Source organism: Falco biarmicus, chromosome 5, assembly GCF_023638135.1.
Source record: "Falco biarmicus isolate bFalBia1 chromosome 5, bFalBia1.pri, whole genome shotgun sequence".
In the NCBI taxonomy this organism is placed as follows: Eukaryota; Metazoa; Chordata; class Aves; order Falconiformes; family Falconidae; genus Falco; species Falco biarmicus.
In genome coordinates, this window is record NC_079292.1 from 708,572 (window position 1) to 729,454 (window position 20,883).

The following is a 20,883-nucleotide window of genomic DNA, read 5'->3' on the forward strand; positions in this document are numbered from 1 at the left end:
GGTTGACTAAAGTGAGATAATCCTTAGCACAGGATCCAGGAGAAGCAGTAGTAAGTGCACGTGCCTGCCGAAAAAGAAGGGGCAGCTAGAACACAGGGCCTAATGACTCTGCCTTGTTTCTTCCAACTTTTTTCAAAACCTATTGCTTTTCCATTATTTATTCATGTTATTTTGCTATGCTTTGCAGAACACAGTGGCAGACTCCTTCCCAGCATATGCTTCTCCTCAATAATTCTGGCTCTCTAAGCCCAAGAAGGCTATATAATCTTTTCTTCTCCTATGACCCTGCCATAGCCCATGGCTAGGTGGTCAATTATCTGTTGAACTATTCACTGGCTAGCCATATTGTAAAAAATACATCACATGGCTAGCTTCTCTAATTGGATTATGTTCAGCAACCCAAGGGTGAAGTTAATACATAGTCTAGATAAAGATAATGCATATATATTGAAGAGTGCTTTGAAAAACCCCATGGTGAAGTTATTGTTTAGTGCCTATTGTGGTATTTTCAAGATCTCTCATTACTAAACAGCTGTTTATTCAGCTGGAAAATCTTAACATTAAATTTTTAGCAATTACATTTCCTCCTGGCCAAGATGAATTCCAAGTTTTTAAATGTTAACTCAAAATGCTTTTTTCTAGCCATTCACCAGGAGAGAATGCTTTAACAAGCAAGGGAGCAGAAGAGCTCTGAACTATTATATGCAAGAAGCTGGCTTTGAAGGGATACAGAATTTCATTTCTCCCCCATCCAGCAGTTCCAAAATGACTGAAAGGATGTTTTTTAGGAAAAATGATAAAAAGCACTTTCACACTTGTATCATCATGTTTCGTAAAACGAGCAAATCTGTTTACATGTTTAAAAATCCAAACACCTAATATTCTTCCTTTTTTAATGCGACATATTGAATCAGGAAACCAGATTCTGACCATAGACTAACCAGCATAGAAACATTTCTTCTGCACTAGAATTTAGCATTGTCAACTTCCACAGTAAAAACATCTTTCTAGGAAAAATCAATAATAAATTATAAATATAAATAAATGTAAAAATAAATAAATTCTAAAAATAATTTCTTGATAAAAGACTTGAAGAGTTGGTGGTAGTGTTAACAATGCCCCATCAAAAGTGTTTGCACACAAAAAACCCCTGAAGAATGCCAAAAACCCCAAGTACAAATCACACCTTGATAAGAAATACATGAAGGTGTATGTAGAACAATACTAATTCAAACAGCACCAATAAAAATAGTTCATTCAACAAGGCTGAAAATAGTCATGACATAAGATGGGGTCCTTGGCACAGACAGTGGCTCTTGCCTTACACGTCACTCCAAACATACACCTGTACTACGAAAAGATGGGAAATCATGTCATGCCTTCATGCCACAAAGCATAAAGATTACCTAGTCTTTGCAATTTCTAGACTAGTTTATTTGAATGCACTTATGATTTGTATTTGCTATTAATAAACTGCTGTCTTCCTGTATCAGCTTACAAACTTTATGTAGCAGACTACTAATTTCCATGCCAAATATTACTGTAGATGCCTCGTTTCTTCTGAGTAAACTTCTCAATGGATTGTGCTTATATTTTGTGCAGTGTTTGCTGCATTGTCCAGCACTTCCACCGGGTTTTAGGAACGCCTGAACTACAAGTCACTAATCCCAAAATGTGCCTAAGTGTAAGTGCTGTAACAACTCTGAATACCAAGCAACTTAAAATGTCCTTTGGAGAAGAACTGCTCCTCTCCAGAAACATAAATTTTGCAAAAACATCGGGGCTTGTTTGCCTCCAGGATAACATTTTTTTCCGACTGACTAGTACTGAATTAAAAAGTGAAATTTGGTATTACATACATGAATACTGAATTATGTTCACCTTAAAAATACAAAACCAAATGAAAACAATTTGATCCAGGAATTTATAGGAGTGAACTGAAAAGAAATCTTGTGCAATTGCCTGCATAAAAACTGAGAGTGAGAAAAGAGGTGAATCCAGCCTGTAGACTGGAAATATTTCAAACAACAAGAGTCCCAAGGAACAGCACAGTATGGGATAATAACCTTGCAGCACTGCAGGCATTTTCTAGGGCTTAGAGATGCTACTGCATTCCTGTAAGCACTGATCTTCATGAAATCATATTAATGATATTCAGGCATAATGCAAGCCTATCATACCTCTGTTTACAGCTGTCACACTAGCACACACCTAGTCTGACTGCTGAAATACCGGTAATGCACAACAAAAAAAAAAAATGCAATACTGGCACTGAAGATAAGACAGAATTCAACAGAATTACAGCAGTAATTCCTAACTATATAAGTAGCTGAGCCTTACTCAAGAAAATTGGCTGTTGTGCACCTCACTGAACCTGGTTCTCAATGCAGAGAACTTGAAGCCTCAGTTTTTCCCCTTCTGTGTAGACAGTTGTTGTCTTGAGCACCGCAAAAATTTTCAGATATGACTCTCAGCCAAAGCTGTTCCACTGAGTATGAGGCAGCTGTAACTCTAACTCTGAGTGCCCTGAAAGTAATGTGCACAAACACGTGAGGTACCCAAAATCTGATGCATGGAAGATTATTTGACTTACTGCATGTGTGTTTAGAATAGAACCTCAAATTAACCAAAGCTTCTGGACAGTTTTCTACCCAAATCTTGCTTGCAAATAACACCAAAACACCAAATTAAGCAGGAACATGTAACCCTTTTCGAGCACAGAAAATTCAAAATGACTCTACAAGACAGAGCACAAGTAAAAACAGTTTATAAACAAACGTCCTCCTCCACACACAGTCTTTCCAGGCAGATCCTTTCCTTCGGGTTTGGCTTTAGTCCAACAATGCAGTGCCTTTCTGGGACTGAAAAAACCTCTGCACATAGCATTCATGGCCATTTGGAAAAGTTTATCCTTCCCATCAAGCCAGTGGCCCAACCAAATACCTGGCTCCCTGCTCTCCTCAGCCCAAAGCAGCCGCAACCTCCCCTTCTCTTTGGAAGAATCAAGTCTTTTCCTTGACAAAGCTGTGTGCCACAGGAATGGGAGCACAGAAGTGAAATGAGTCCTGTTCAGGATTACAGCTGCATTTCAGTAAATGTGCCCAGGACTCCTGGTCAGGTCGGAGCAACTACAACCTCCCCAGTGGGGCTACCAGGAGCTGGCATCACTGGCATGTGCCCAAAACCCACCAGGTTTTTGGGAGGGGCAGAGACACCCCAGAAAAAATAGATACAAGGCAGCCTCCATGTTCAAAATGCTTCAGTCTGTTTTCTGTCATCACAAGCAAGAAGATACAGTGTCCGGGCCATTCTGGACACTACAGCCCCCGTGCAGCCTGGGAGACCCCAAGGAGCTCTGTGCAAAGATGCTCAAAGGCACAGTGAGCACTGAGGTGGCTGTATGGGGCTGGCTGGACCCAGAAAGTTCCTGTCTTAAGCCCATTTTTAAACAAGCCAAAAAAATATGGTGTAATGTGAAGATGAGAAAAACACAAGGCAGCACCCAGCCACAGCAACAGTTGAAGGCAGGAGACAAGAACAAACTCAAAACCTATCTTTTTTTCTTCCACAGTACAAAAGAAGAGAAATCAGAACATTCATCTTCACACAGTTGTCCATCCAGGAGTTATACTCAGCACAGTGTGGAAGAACATGCAAATCCCCCTACATTTAAATGAAAACATACCTTCATTTTTCACTTAAAAGGCAGCCAGTGTCAGAATGAGAAAAATGTTTTAAAAAGATAAATGAGTGATATTTTTAGTATCATTATAATAGGTGCTTAGATCAGATGAGATATTTCCTAAATTTATATGACTTACTTTAGTACTGCAGCATAAATTACAAAAATTATATTTCTTCCAGAAGAGGAGTCAAGTGTCCTTTTTTCCCCTCCAGTTTCATGCCATTGTCTTCAAAACAGAGAAGGGAATGGAACCTTCTCACTGAAAGCAACTGAAAGCTTCCCCTTAATGTCTGTGGTTAAAGGCTGATTTGATACTTTTGAGCAATGAATAAAAAAATCTTTACTCAGGAGTATGTAACTCACAGGCAAATGATACAAAGCAGCCACAAGCAGGAGCAGAGATGGCAGTGATTCCTCCCTTGCTGCCTTCTTCTCCCACCTCAGTTACCAGCCAAAAGCAGCACTTGGTATGCAGACAGCTAATTCCCATTTCCACCAGGATAACAATAACTGGGACCCTCAGACCGATCTAGTGGATGCCTGTATTCTTTGGCAAGTTAATAATACGGTGTTACTATTGACAAATTAAATTTGAATACAACAGATAATGCAGGCTGGTAGTGGGTATTAATCATGCAATTTGTTTTGTGTTTTAGTCCAGTGTAAGAGCTAGGTAAAACTGGGAGGCAAGTTAGTCAATCAGGTCATGAAGAGAATCCCACAAGAAAACCGCTCTTCCGTTACCAAAAGGGCAGTTCTTCCACAAGATATTGGTATTTCTTTAGCTTGTCTCCTACAGCGCAAGGCAGCTGAGTTAGCAATTAACTACTGCGGGCACTGTGATATATAAAGCGATTAAGAAAGCGACACGCCATTTCATTAGAAGAGAGAGAAAGAATGAAGTGAATTAATGGTGGCAAATGATGGATGTTCCAAAGAGGTTAGACAAGTGAGATAAAATGTCAATGAATTTAAATGCAACAGTCACTTGACAGGAAGCTATCAGACCCCCCTGAATGTGCCTTACGGTGACAAAGGATCTTCAACTACTTAGCAGATGCATTTCTCAGGATACAGTATCTCATCAGAGGGGATGTTTAGAACTGGAATGCACCAATCTCTACAACCAACTGCTCATACTTTGATAGGGACAAAAGTTAACAGTAAAAAGCATAAATCAGTATAAAGGGTACCTGTGCAAAATCTGCTGCAAGCCGCATCTTCCCACCTTCACCAAGGGGCCTTATTAGACTGGCATTGCGAATGAAAAGTTCAATTGCTCTTTGAGCCATGGCTTCAGTGTTATCAAAGACAAAGTCAAAACACTCAAAATGTCTGAAGTAGTCGCTCATGACTCTTGCTATAAAACCCTGTAGTTCTTTCATGTACAGAGAACAAGGGACATCTGGTTTTCCTGAGCCGGATAATGATCTGAAAAAAAAGAGAGAAAAGAAAAAAGAAATGGGGACAGCTAAATTCATCTTTAAAACACAACCAAAACCCACTGGATTCTTTTTAATTTCTTTCCCCACCCCACGAAGTCACGGCATGGATTTCCATGCGAAGAGACTCATTTCTACTCAAAATAAAAGAGCATGTAGCACTCTCTGAAACTGTAGTCAGAAAGAATCTCTTATCAGCCATTCCCATCCTAACAAGATAAAGGTAATCACCCCAGTCCTACCCAACTTGCAGAGCCTCCACCAGTTTGGAGCCAAAACCTCAAATCCAGCCCCTAAATTTAAATGTCCCAGTTGTTGATTTGAAACTCTAGTAATGGATCAGAAAGTACATGCACATATCGCAGGGTTAGTAGTTTAGCCTATCTCAAACCTGTTCTATGTATACAATTAGCTTCTTAGATTCCTCCAAAACCAGAATTGTAACGTCAATCTAATTATCACAGAAGCAGAACAGAAGCTACAGGGCATAGAAATCCATCACCTTTCTCTTTCTTTGGATCAGTCAGGCAAAAGAGCTTTTCCAGACTCAGGAAGGCTATCTAACAAAACTTAGCCTTTGGCTGGAATCAGTTTATCCACCCAGAGAAGTATTTTTGCTGGTAGTGGCAGAAGAAAGATGGAGAGCATAAAATATTGTTTAAAAAGAAAAGTAAAAAGGAAAACTTCAAACACCTCTGAAAATAAACTATTTTCAGTGAATTTCCAAGGCAGAAAACAGGACATCTGATGATGATATAAGCAATGTCAGAACAGAGAGAACCACCAAAATAACACTCAGGAAGGAAGTCTCAATTATAGATTGGACTCAAGATCTTTGCAGATAAAGAATACTGGAAATTTTAACTAAAATGCTATGGAAAAATAGCATAATACACTAAATCTGAGCTTTCAATAAAAACAATTTTTGAACCATTTCATATTCGATAATACTTTAGAAAGATTTCTGGGTAATTTTGAATCACAGGTTACATACTTTATTTTGAGAAACAAGAATACTGACAGTTCTGAAGACCGTCTCCCCCCAAAAAATAAGTTTTGAAAGGAAAAGGCATTTTTTAAGCACAATAATGGCCTCTGCTTGGCTTTATTTTTCTATTTAAAATGAATTTTATTCAACAGATATGCAAAAAAAAAAAAAAAACACACCCAAAAACCAGAAACCCCCAAAAAAAGTGAGGAAGACAGATGCTACCTGATCAATTTGTTTCAATAGATAGGTGTGATCCTGCTTTCTGTGTTCACTGACCATAAAGCATTGCCTTTTCCTCAACCAAATGCTCTTGCTCCAAGGACACTGTGGCAATAATAATCTATTATGCATATGCAGGATGTCTTACTAAAGCAATGTTAAACTTAAAAAATATTTCTAGTTACCCAGAAAAATCTTCCTGGTGCATAGTGATGATAATAGCTTCTACTGAATCTCCTACAGAGTTCAGTAACGGTTGAACAGCACTACCCATCAGATCATGGACTGCCTAAAACAGAATAAGAAAAAAAGACAGAAGTAAGGAAACAAAGAAGCATTTGCATTTTGACACCTCAAAAATACCTTGACAAACAGTTCATTTCAACAGTGCTTTCTGCATTAGGAACTGCTAAATAGAAGGTCAAAAACCTAAGATAACACCTCTCCTTAATTGATTTTACCAGTAAAGTACAGAAATAAGGCTGTTTACTACTTCGGTGTAAAGCCTTCCTTCAAAAAGACGCACAACTATCTGGCACTCCCAGTTTGTACACGTACATGTTGTGTGTACACACTCTGTTCAGCCATTCACTCCCCAGACACACAAGCTGCCCTTTGTTCCCCTGCACACAACCTCCCAGATCTGCACCGCAGGAGGGATGTGGATAGCTGTCACCCACAGAGCGCTGCACGGCCATCCACATCACCCCACAGAAAAGCACCATGTAGCATAGAAATTACAATTTTATGTGTGTGGCTAGGGGGTAAGGGGATGATGAAGGATCCAGTTATTGCTGTGTAAATGCTGCAGAGAAAGAAATTTATTTTCACAGTCATATGACATCTGGGTTCCAACCATTACAAGAGTATTCTTGAATACAAATGCTACTCAAGCAGTGATTTGGCACACACAATATATATATAGCTACAGATACAACAAAATATATCTTTCAGAATATTTGTGTACCTTTGACTAACACATACTGGCACAAAATAATACCTAGGAAAATAAGTGCCCATTTTAAGCATAACAAACAAAGCAAAGCTCAGCCCCACCCCTGCAGTACACGGACATTCAATTACCTTTAAGGCAGTTGTGACTGTTTGCTCAGCAGCTGCTGGAAACGAGCTCTGATTGGTAATGACCTAAAAATGTTAAGGTAATTTTTAATCATCAACATTCAACAAATTATTAGAATCCATAGTATTTCATTTCATTTAGAACTATACTAAGTTATCCTTAGTAATGGGTGGTTTACATAGGTACAGATAACTATCAAATGTGTTTTATACAGAAAGACTTTCCAACGCACCAGTATCAGTCCTTTGCTCTCAAATTCCCTATGGACTCTGCTTCTGTCTTGGCAAAGAAATGATTCAGTTGAGTTCAGCTGAAATTTAGCTCAAGGTTTAACGGAATCAGAATAAAAATAAGTGGTGTACCCCCCAACTGCTAAGTATAGAATTTATGGAGAGCTATATAAGCAGCTCTATGGCATATATTTGAAAGAATTGTTCTTTCTCAGTATTATGACTGCTATAATACTACATGTTAAATAGCTGTTTATATACAGCTACAGTGACATTAGAACTGAAAGTCAAGGAACAATCTGAAGGAATATTCTACTGATTTCCTTACGGTTACGAACATGCTGCACAATAGTATTTTTAAGCCAGATAAGTACTGAACTCAAAGACTGAATCATACCAGATCTCCCTCCAACACTAAGGCACATGAGGTTCATTACTAAATACATCAGAGAAAGCAGACTTAAAAGTTGATCTACCATCTGTTTGCAAATTCCAAACAAATTTTATAGGATTTTTAGTATTTTTTAACATTCTTTAAACATACCCACAGTCAGAATACTCGGGATCTTTTTTCTAATGAGGCTAGGATTTAAACACAATTAACTACAACTTCCAGTATAGCTGTTTGTTTTAATTTACAGAGACTGTGTAACCATTGGCATCACTAAGCCAGTAAACTGGAATTACTCGTAACTGTGCTTAGTCCTGAAAACTCTTCCAGGCCAGACTTTGGTCACAGCCAAAATGCATGGAGGTATCTGTGAGGTGCTGCTTTTCTTGATTTCACCCTTTACCTTCCCCTTTTCAGTCTTCTGAGAAAGGTAGGTTTGGGCTGGGACAGATGCAGACAAGGGCTATCAGGCTGACCAGTACAAAGCCAGAGCTTACTTGGTAAGAAAAAACAGAAAAGAGTTTGTTCAGTTGTTTAGGCTCACAAAACAAGGCTGTGAGATGTGATTATTCTCCATAAACACATCTTTCACTTCTCTTCTAATATTCACAATTTGTCACATAGCAGTGCTTACCAGGGCCAGCCAAGTCCCAGAGTTGTACAAATGCACAGCATGGTGCAGCCCTTAACCCAAAACTGGGCTGTATTTGTCAGAGTTCTCATCAGCTAATGGCAGAATATAGTTACAATACAGCAACAAAGTTGACATTATGGCAAGAAGAGAAATACCAGAGGAAGCCTACCTTCAGAACTGATTGGTGCAGTTTGTACAGCGAGTTAACTACAGCTACATTCCTCCTCTGTCCCTCTGTGAGGGGTCCGATCACCTGGCTGGCATCTCCTTGAGTAGACAGCTGCAGTGATTGCAGAAATGGTTAAAACAGTGGCAACTCTTTAAACGGTGCATCACCACAATTTTCTAGTTAACTTAGACCACAGCAGAAAGCCATAGGTCTTCAGGACCAATGTTCTTCCATTTAACAATTTATCTTGATTCCTATGATTTCCATCTCCAGATAATGCCATGAGAGACTGCTGTCTTGGACAGTGCTCAGACCCAGATCTCTTGGAGATACCTAGTCCCAGCATAACTTCAGCTGTTGTCATCTATGAGTCAGGTGAAGTCACCTACCTGAGGATGCAGTACAAACTAGCACCAGCAGAACTGAAAAAAGTATGTTTTTCTGTATAGCCCCAGTCCTTACTCCTGACAACCATTCAAGCCTCTCCTTAAAGACTCTGTTTCTTCAAATACATGACTTATAGCTTTGGACATATTAGTGGCTTGTAAATAAACAGAAAAACAGAACTGCAAGGACCAAAACTGCTAGTCCTGTCATTAAAAAGAGTTCTATCCATGAATCTTTCAGCAAAAATTAAAAAATCATGTCTTCATATTTAAACTCCACGAAGCATGCATTTTTTATCATCACCACAGAAACCAAAGTTCCAGGGTGATACATAAATAGCAATTAGCTATAGAACAGTCCCATAAGGATACCACAGCATATGTTTATAATTTAAAATAAAATAAATTGTAATTGGGAAACAAACAGAAATATTCTTGTGCACCAAAAGCTGCAGAAATACAAAGAACTGACAAAAGGCTATGTGAATTCTAGAAGTATGTCTAAATATTACAGCAAGAATAGCTATTAATAGAAGGCTATACTGAGATATAATTATCTGACTAGTTATCTATATTTCAGGATACAAAATTATCCTCCAGGAAACTCCAGAAGATGCCTAGCTCCGCAAGTCTCTCAGTAAAAATATATTCAACTCATTGAATAAGTCATCAAGGGACTTTCATGAAGCATGTCTTTAAACACAGTTGTAGGTCCTACAGAAAGCTCCTAAACTAAAACTGAATATACACTAACAATTGTTTAAGAACAGAAGAAACAAATTAACATGTTATGGGAAGCAGCGAATCTTTCCTGGGGAAAGTCTACTCCTGTAGTTCCCATAGCTTCCACTCTGCATAAACACAGACAACATGCAAGCAAAGTCATCTAGTATTTGCCAGCACTACCGATAATGAAGTTTTAGACAAGTTCTTGCAAGCACACAGGAACTCAAACTTATTCACAGCACTATGCTGACAATATCAGTTCATTTCCCTTTCTTCATATCCCAAATAATCCCTTCAAATGTAGGGATTATTTCAGGATAAATAGGCTTCTGAGGCTTTGCGGAGGGAAAAATCTTTTCCAATGTTATCTTCAATTATTTGACATCAGAATGACTAGCTGACAAATATATCATCTCAGCATCTTCCTGCCTTCCTGATGAGAACAGCCACATGGGTTACGTACCTCTGTTTCCTTCCTGATATTTCTATTTGACACACCTGACTCGTATAAAGAATTCTGCTTCTCACACTTACAGCTTTACAAATTAATAACAAAACAGCTGTGCAGAGAAACACCCTGTCCACCCAGCTGACCACCCTCCCAGACCTCAATAACCCTTTTTTCCCCCCACCTTGTTTAAGTACTCTATATTCAGTTGGGAGTTTGGACATTTACAACTATCAAACATAAAAGACCCTAAAGACAACAGTAAAATTTTATATCATAGTCACTTAAATTTCTGTTTCTCAGAGTCTATTGTAAAGGTTTCAAAATTTTTTTTTTCTTAGACATTACGAAATCATTAGATCGTGTCTCTTTTGCTGGTGAAAAAGCTAAACGGGTAAGTACAACCACCAGCAAGTACAAACATAACTCTTCTGCAGCAACAAGCAACTCTCGCCGTCAGCAACAGTGCACCACAGCTTCACAGGCAAAGTCTAAAAATGCCTACAAGCAACCAATCTTCCTAAAAATGTTTACCGTAACAAATTCCCTTAAATTAATCAGTTTGAACGTAGACAGCTAGGTATGTTGATCCCTTGTGTATCTTAAAATAAAATCACTGGTCTAAAACAGAGGCTTGGAAAACTTGACTCTCGTAGCTAGCAGTAGGAACTGGGCAGCCCAGGGCGCCCTGGACTGCTTCTCCTGAAGGAGCGCCATGGGAACACCTGGCACCCACCTGGGTAGGTTTGCCCTACCATCTACAGCTGAAGTCTCAGGCCGTCGTTCCTGTCTCTTGCTGTCACCACAACGACTTCTGTGACCTTGCCTTGAGGCAAGAAGGTTCTGCATGGACTGTCCAACATGGTTCATGTACGTATACTTTGTCACTGGCACGTATCTGGATTTCAGGTAGTTCATCATTATTCTAAAACTCCAATGCCTCAGACTGAATTGTTGACACCTCTAATACCAATGGTAAAATCATGCATCCAGGTAGGAAAATGCCATCACTGTGTCACCAACAAACCATGGACCATTGACTTCAGACACAAACCATCCCGCAATTTATTTTCCATCCTACCAGGTTTTATCAATGATTCACATTCATCACTCTCATTTATACAGCAAGTACTTTTGAAGTTCTGTGCTGGGCACAGTTTATGCATTTAAGCCCAGCAGTAACATAACTCTTCCTCTGTTATCTACCCACCGCGGACTGCACTGTGTAAACAGGTTAAGTCAAATATGTGTGAAGCTAGCCACATCCACTCAGCTGAAAGAAACAGTCCAAGGGCCTTCTTTTTGATGAGGGCACCACAGACAAATCCTGATGTCTTTTTAAGCAGTTAGATTTATCCAGAAATGCAGAAGGTCAGGAGGGTGAATTTCTGCTAAGCAGAAATAGGGAGGACAGAAGGGGTGACTTCATCCCAAATCAGAATCTATTTTGGGAAAGAAACAACTAAAAGACAAAGCATAGCTGAACGACCAAATCCCATGTCCAGGGAACCATCAGTCACCCTGGGAGTTAAGTCGGGCTCCAGTCTTCTAGCTGGTAAGAAGAAAAGAAACCATGCTGAAGTCAGACCTGAATGAGCAGTAACAACAAAGACTGCAACTGCTGCACTTTTCTGTATCTGTTCTTAAGCACAGCAATCGATTTCTTAAGCTCTTCACTTCCGTTGGGTAAACCGTTTCTGCTTTTACCTCAAAGCCTGTCTACTACTTACAGCAATTTCATGGGCACTAGCAAAAGCACAGGCATCCTATTCCCCAGCAAATGGCAGTTCTGCAGTGGGTAACATGTCATGTTGCCCTTTGCCAACATGGGCTACCAGCACATTGGTAACATGAGAAGCTAGTGAGGAAGAGGGGAGCGAGGCAGAGACATCTCCTACCAGCAAATATTAGCCAGGATTTTTGTCTCATGCATCCAGGCACTAGGACAAGGGCTGTGTCTTGCAGTCTCAAGAATGTGAACACGGGCTTCCATCCCACGCAGTATTTCAAGAAAACTCAAAGGGCAGCTGTTAACTAAAATGAGAAAGAAACACTGTAGGTATTCCCTTTCTGATACGTGTGTTAGGACATTCTCTAAGGTAGGAGGCTGAAATTTGCAGGTTCAATCTGCAGCAATAGCTGGAGGAAGCTACCTAGAAGTTTGGTTTTTTTAAATCCCATTGAGAACTAGGTAGTACATTGGGTAGTTTATTTAACCAGAAAGGATACTTGCAGAATCTGATACACAAAAAATGTGTCACGAAGAGGAACAAGCTGACTGAAGGCCACCTGGCTTGCTTCAGCCTGACATAGTGGGGAAACTGTAAGCCATGACTGCCACTGTGCTATCAACAAATTCAGAAGTCCTTCTGGAAAATAGTTTATTTTAGTTTATATACCTCAGTACACTACTGTGGTTACACTGCTTCACCTGCAGGGACTGGAGGTGTCTCGTATTGGGTCCATCAATTGCCCAATGCGGAAAGTTTCAGGAATGATTCGCCTGGCGACATGCAGGAAACCACAAAGTAGAGAATGATATGCAGGAGCAACAGGAGTGAATCGAGCTCTCCCGAGGGGCAGGTGGATGCAGAGTGAGCCAAGAGCTTATAGGTAAAGATTAAGGGGCAGGCCAAGATGGGGGCACTGCTGTGGGTGTTCGCTACAGGCCACCTGATCTGGAAGAGGAAGTCAACCAGTCGCAAGGCTCACGGTCACAGGCCCTGGTTCTCATGGGGGACTTCAACCACCCTGACACCTCCTGGGAAGACAACACAGCCAGGCTCATGCAGCCCAGGAGGTTCCTGCACAGCGCTGATGACAACTTTTTGACGCAGGTGACGGAGGAGCCAACGAAGCGAGGTCTGCTGCTGGCCCTTGGACTCACAAACGAAGAAGGGCTGGCTGGGGATGTGAAGGCTGGGGGCAGCCTCGGCTGCGTGACCACGAGATGGTGGAGTTCAGGATCCTGCGTGGAGGAAGCAGGGCAACATGTAGGATTGCAGCCCTGGACTTCAGGAGAGCTAACTTTGGCCTCCTCAAGGACCTATTTGGAGGAATCCCATGGGTCAGGGACTTACGTAGGGGGATCCAAGAGAGAGTGGGCTAATATTCAAGCATCGCCTTCTCCAAGCTCAAGAGGTGCATCCCCATGAGTAAGAAATTGAGGATAGGGGGCAGGAGGCTTGCATGGATGCACAAGGAGCTTCTAGCAAAACTCAATCAGGAGAAGAAAGTTTACGGGATGTGGAAAAAGGGATGGGCCCCTTGGGAGGAATATAAAAACATTGTCAGAACATGCAGGGAGGCAATGAGGAAGACTAAGGTCCACTTGGAATTGAATCTGGTGAGGTAATTCAAAGACAGCAAGAAGGGATTCTGTAAGTACATCAGCAGGAAAAGGATGATGAGGGAAAACGTGGACCTGCTGCTGAATGAGGTGGGTGCCCTGGTGACAAAGGACACAGAGAAGGCAGTTACCAAATGCCTTCTTTGCTTCAGTCTTTACCCCAAGGCTGGCCCTCAGGTTTCCCACACCTGAGCAAGAGACAAAGTTTAGAGAAAGGAAGACTTTCCCTTGGTCGAAGAGGATCACATTAAGAGATCACTTAATCAAACCTGACACCCACAAATCCATGGGCCCCGATGGGATGCACCCCCAAATGCTGAGGGAGCTGGCAGATGTTGTTGCTAAGCCTCTCTCCATCATCTTTGAAAGGCCATGGAGAACAGGAGAGGTGCCTGAGGACTGGAAGAAAGACAGTGTTACTCCAGTCTTCAAAATGGGCAAGAAAGAGGACCCAGGAAACCACTGGCTGGTCAGTCTCACCTCCATCCCTGGAAAGGTGATGGAACAGCTCACCCTGGAGGTCATCTCTATGTGTGTGGATGCCAGAGAGTTGAGCAGAGAGGAACCCATGAAGTTCCACAAAGGCAAGTGCAAGGTCCTGCACCTGGGGAGGAACAAACCCATGCACCAGTACAGGCTGGGGCTGACCTGCTGGAAGGCAGCTCTGCGGAGAAGGACCTGGGAGCCCTGGTGGGCAGCAAGTTGCCCATGGGCCAGCAGCATGCCCTGGTGGCCAAGGAGGCCAATGGGACCCTGGGGGGCATCGGGAGGAGCGTGGCCAGCAGGTCGAGGGAGGTTCCTCTGCCTCTGTGCTCTGCCTGGTGAGGCTGCACCTGGAGTGCTGTGTCCAGTGCTGGGCTCCCCAGTTCCAGAGAGACAGGGAACTACTGGAGAGGGTCAGCGCGGGGCTGCAAAGAGGATGAGGGAACTGGTGCATCTCCCTTCTGAGGGAAGGCTGAGAGAGCTGGGACTGTTTAGCCCGGAGAAGAGAAGACTGAGAGGGGATCTTACCAATGCGTGCAAATATCTCAAGGTTGAGCGTCAAGAGGACGGGGCCAGGCTCTTTTCAGCAGTGCCCTGTGACAGGACAAGGGGCAACGGGCACAAACTGCAGCACAAGGAGTTCCACCTGAGTATGAGGAAAAACTTCTTTACCCTGAGGGTGACCAAACACTGGCACAGGCTGCCCAGAGGCTGTGGAGTCTCCTTGTCTGGACATACTCAAAACCCACCTGCACACAATTCTGTGCAACCCGCTCTGGGTGAAGTTGCTTTAGCAGGGGTTGGACCAGATGATCTCCAGAGGTCCCTTCCAGCTCTGACCATTCTGTGATTATGTGAATAAGCACTTAACTACTGAGTAGTTCATCTAGCCTATTTTAGAGACCCTGCTTTAGGGAGAGAGTAAATGCAGCCTGCACGCACCTATCTCCCCCACTAACTGTGAAGGGAATCTAAAGCAGTACCGCAGATACATACAGATAGCTGCCTAAGTCACGTCAGATGAAATCTTACACTAAAAATGTATTTGCACCCCTTTGCATAGACCTGCTTTGGAAATGTGTCTTGGAAATAACTAGATCAAGTGTTCTGGATTTTACACTTTTCTATGTTTAATACCTAAGAACAGACGTATAATTTGACAGTGTGGATTTGATCTCACATGTTGAGACATGTGCTATGATCAGATTGCTTTGGGTTTAAATCCTTGTTTTCACCATGAAGCAATGAATGTAGAATTTAGATCAGGATGTGGATCAAATCATCCATTCTCCCTTGGGTTACAAAAAAATGCTAATTGAGTTTGTCTTTTTCTTGTAGAAAAGCTCAGACTATCAATGCAATTTTTCCTATAATTCGTTTAGTGTTTCAAAGTGACTAACTTCCTTTCTTTCAACAGGTGTCAGCTCAGAAGAGACACTTTTGTGAGCCTGTTCGCTACCTTTCGCTTCACAGACTAAACACTATGTGACAAAGCTCAGTTTCACAGTAACTAACTAATATCTTGTGTGCATCCTTATTGACAGTTTTGAAAAGCTCCATTTATTTGATTTCTCTACTCTAAAACTGCCTCAGCAAACCCACTCTCTAAAGAGCAGGAAACAGCATCATAATTTAGAAGGAGTACAGAGAAGATCTTCAATCAAAATAAGACAAAAGTAGTGCCTCTCAACAAAGCTTTTGATCTAAGTCTAGGATCACGAGACTAATGTGTTTTGATAGCACAAGTTGAACTCCAATTGTCAAGCTGACATTTTCAAGAATAAATACATTCCTAATAGAGGCAGCTGATGTGGCCATACCTCTGGCAGAAGGCAATCAATCCATCTGGTACTTGGCCTCCTGCCTGATCATAACAACTTGTTATAAAGCACAGGCTCCATTTACACAGTTTCTGAGTCAATAGGGCTTGACCCTGGGATTTCTCCCATAAGCTACAAATAATCAGGATGATTTACTATTAGGTTTAATGTTTTCCATACAGCAGCAGAAGCCTTTTACAATCTTTTTCCATCTAAAAACCACAAAAGTTCACTAGAAACAGTTTGCTACTTTCTGTAACAATACGACACCGTCTAATAGAAAGACATAACGGTCTGAAGTCCACTAGCTATGCCACCTAATATATTAGCTACTTAGAGAATTTGCAGAACGAAGAGACATAATTTAGAGGTTTGAAGTGTAGCATTTGAATGAATGTGTCGGGGCAAATAAGGTCCTTGACTGATGAGGATAAATTAAAATGAACGTCCTGCTTTGAAAAAAAAATCAACTGAAATTTAAGAATAAATCATAAAATAAGAATTTATCTTCTTGGAATGAGTTCTGATTTTTCAAAGGAGAACTATTTCAAGACATGAAGAAAAGAGTAAGCTGTGAGTTCAGGCAATAACTTAAAATGTACACAAAAGAAATCATATTGCACCCTCAGGACATTCTTTTAGTTTCCAGAATATCTTTTTTTTTTTACCCTTCCTCAGAAAAATGAAAATTTTATATTCTAGGAATACAGAAAAGGACCTCTATGGTGAATGCATTCAAAATCTTATAGAAAACACAACTGTTATTTTGGAAAGAAAATATTTGAAGACATTAAGTCCTTGACCAAGAAAAGACCACCAAACACCATGCTCAAAGTACTCATGCTAGAACAGCAGCAATCATCAAACCATTCCCTCAGGGCTATTTCTGTTTTGTTTTGTGGGTTTTTTTTACTTCTTTAATATTTTCAAGAGCAGAAGAAATGGAAGAAAACCAGCAAATGGTCTTTCCGTAACAGAAAAGACAGGATTTATCTCTTAAGTCTTTGAATTATCTAAGAAGAAAAGCACTGTACAAATAATCGAAAGTGAGTAGTGGTTCATGGTCCTTAAATAACGAGATGCTTTAAAACAACTCTGCTATCAGACAGGACCCAAAACCTTTAAGGAAGCTCAAGATAATCTTAAGCCTGAAGCACTTAGAATAATTTCTCAGCTTCCCAAAATTACGTGCCTTGTACTTGGCATTTTTTTCAGACTCAGGTTTATCCAACTAGCCCAAGTCTGAGGAGGACTTCAAGGACCATGTGTGTTGATCCCAGTACCTCTGACTGTAACAGTTTACTGAATTTTTCATGCTTGCCAAATTAATGACTGAATGATTAATCATATTTTTAATGTCAAAAATGTATGTATGAGCTTTGTATTGTCCAAGCCTCGTTAAGAGTAGTTCCAAAACTGCAACATTCCATACCACATCAACATATATTTAACCAAATCTATTTCTGAATCACAGAATTTAATTTTGCATGAAATAACTTAGAGCTTACTATAACAAAATACTGTAAGGATTGTGCAAACTTGCTCTTTTTCTACCTGTTAGCAAAATTACATGCTATATCTACAGAAGCCTTTTAACTACTTTCCCAGAAAGATAAAATGAAGTACAGATTACTCTCAGAACCAGCCATTTATGCTTGGATGATTTCTTCTGGAGTTTAGCCAGTATCTCTTAAAAAAAAAAAATAAAAAAAATCACACATTTGTTATGTGAGTCACGATCTAACCAGCAAAAGGCAACATGAGAATGAAGAAAATGTTTCATGAAGTTATTTTTTAATGCAACTTTCTCCTCTAGATTTTTAATTCAATTTTTACAAGTTTAAATGCTTTAAGTGACTTAGCAGCTAGACATTTCTAAGTATTCTCTGACCAACATAAGTAGCTTCCTAATGACTGTTTTAACAAAACTCTTCTGATATTTCCATAAAAAAAATTACAAAACCTGAGCTGACTTCTGATTATTTTTAAATTAGACCTACTGCCATCTTTAGCTTTTATTACTGTACAGTGAAATAGTAATTATTCTGAAATTATTTTAGTATATAATAGCCTCCCACATATTCTATTTAAATACCTATTAATGAATTCCTTTAATGTGCCAAACATTGAATCCATCTTTTTGGGTTCTCTCATTTAAATAGCATAGATACAAGTTTTTCAATGACAGTAACACCATGTCTTCAAGGTAGCGGTATAATACAATTAATTCACGTATCTCAAAAAGAGCGCGGAAAATAAAATCTTTCACATTACTTACACCATTGTAACTGACCCATTATTTACAGAAAACCTTTCCCGAAGTGTCATTTCACTACTGTTCTTGATGATTTGTGAGCTTATTACATTTCATTCTTCCATCCAAAGTTCACAATATTCGACATTTAGACAGGAGGACTAGATACATTTCCCTGGAACTGTCAGACAAATCTCATTGTTGGAATATGTCCTGAATAGTGATTCACCTGCAAATGAAAGCTCACAATTCAATATAACACCACCTAATAGGAGACACTGATTAATTCTTTTAAGATCACATAATAAAAAAGGTGAACAGAAATTCACTTTATGTCATTACAATGAGAATTCATCATGCTTTTCAATTCAAAAGCATCACAGGCCTCATAAATTTGCTGGAGTTTAAATCTGGTGCCAAAACTCCAGTGCACGAACAGTATTTTGCCTTCACTGGAAGAATCTGATTCCAGGAAAACTTTTCTCCCTCCTTCTCCACCTTGTTCTCCCCTACTTTGCTGAATTATTCAGCTAGTTAAATCTAGCTATGTCAGAGAAGATGATGGGTGGACAAAAAGCCAACACAGATAGCCCAAACCACATAGTTATGTCAGTAAACATCTGTTTTCTTGCTAGTATAGCATATTTCATTTGGGGAACTTGCATAAATTAAAGAAGCAAACAAAGGTTTCGGTTGGAGTAACGTTCATTTCTCCTCAGGAATACATATGACTGAAGCCATCACAAGAAATGCTTTCCTCCATAAATGAGGTCTTAATTTTTTTAATCTCCCTAAGAAGGAACCATAATTATAGCCCTCCTAGATCAACATCTTTCATTCTTGCAACATTACAGATACTTTTCCTTGCATTTCTGCTTTTCTTAACAACTTCACTGACCGAGCCAAGAACTTCCAATATAGTCTCTGGATCAGTTAAATACACTTAGCCTTTTAGATTCTGGACAAAACCCATGCCATTCATATTGCTTACCATCTAAATAACCCACTGAAAACAGCTTATTTAGATCTTCATTCCCCTAATCAAGCATGACAGACACTTTCTCTTCTACAAATCACATTACAAAAATTCTTTGTAAAGACGCTGCCTTTCTCAGCTCAGAGTTTAAGCTGAATTAATTGTTGTTTTTCTATTCCACCTGGCATTCCAGCATTTTCCTTCCTCATTCTCTTTATTGCAACAAGGTTTACAAACCAAGAAGAAGCATTCATAAATTAGAGATTTTTTTTAAACAGTAAAAATAAAAACCAAGATCACAGCATGTTTCATTGTAATCTCAGGAAGAGAGATCCTGAAGATTTGTGAAGCCATGGCATCACAGAATTACACTTTCAAAGCTACATCACCAAAACCAAACAGCAGACTATTTTCTACGGACCATCATATACCAGGTGCACCATGAACCCACAAAGAAAGAAATCATGAAAAAAAAAATATCAACACTCATCTGCCACAATATCACAAATAGTTATGATGATTGAATGGATGTGCAGAAAGTTGAGATCTATTTTAAACCTCAGTAATTACAAACTAGTTTTTAAACATATGCAAAGGAAAGGATCAGCTTTTTTTGCAGGAAATTTGAGAGACAAAAATAAATTTTCTAGCATGGTGTGAGAAGAATATGGTTTGTTTTCTCACAGTCTGACTCCTTAAACTCAAAAAAATCTCCCAAATAATCTATTCCAAGCCATTCTAAATGGCTAGCTAGTGGACCAGACATATTTGATAGGCAGAGATTAATCTGAATATCTAATGAAAGTGGAAAATTGAAAATTATTATGGGTAACTGCAAAAGATGAAGCCACCTGAGCAGCATAAAAGAACACAACAGTAGCCAAGGATGCAAGTAAGCAGAATTTGGAATCTTGCACCTTGAAATCACAAGTTCAAATATAAAGTGGCTTGAAAGATAATGAGAGATAAACGGTTTGTCTCAGTTTCAATCCTAGTGGAAAATGGGCACTTATTAAAATCTTCATCATGTGTATCACTGACTGACAATTTTCTTTGAAGCCTCAGGAAGGAGACCTGTGATTGAAAAGTCTAAGAAGAGAAATTGATCTTCAAAAATGACTCCTATACAGTAGAGAGAGAGCACACTGGCAGGATAATGTACTGAGCCATACAAGTTTTGTGGGCAATACCAAAAATAATTTAAGAACAACTGCAGCAGAGCTGACTTTCCATTGTATATATTTTTATGCTAATCTTACATAATGCATTTGGTGCTGATGGGCATTACAAAGATGAGTGCTCTAAATATATCTGAACATGACAGACAGATGATGCTCCTCAGCCTCTATCTCCATCCATTACAGTCACTAAAAACAGAATATCAAATTACAGACAGGGTTGGTTGCACTGGCATCCAGAAAGGTGTCATCTGAGTTGGCTCAAAGAATTATTTGGCTATCTGAAGAAATTGCTGAACTCTTGAAAAGAGTTAATATCCAAGAGTTTCCTTGCACGCATCCAGCAGTATTTGGAGTTGCCAACTGGCCACAACACCACAGATAACTGTGCTCTTTTCAAGTACTAAAACTCTGGTAGAAA

The 20,883-nt window shown here is 40.0% G+C and overlaps 1 protein-coding gene across 1 annotated transcript in view; it reads right to left on the minus strand.

Moving 5' to 3' along the window:
* The window catches only part of COG5 (component of oligomeric golgi complex 5), a 183,358-nt gene that overhangs the window by 15,878 nt on the left and 146,597 nt on the right, over positions 1 to 20,883 (minus strand). The window contains exons 15-18 of the mRNA XM_056340299.1: positions 8,843 to 8,953; positions 7,421 to 7,483; positions 6,523 to 6,626; positions 4,879 to 5,116 (exon numbers count right to left, since the gene is read on the minus strand). Coding sequence (XP_056196274.1) covers positions 4,879 to 5,116; positions 6,523 to 6,626; positions 7,421 to 7,483; positions 8,843 to 8,953 — 516 coding nt within the window. The remainder of the gene's footprint in view (positions 1 to 4,878; positions 5,117 to 6,522; positions 6,627 to 7,420; positions 7,484 to 8,842; positions 8,954 to 20,883) is intronic.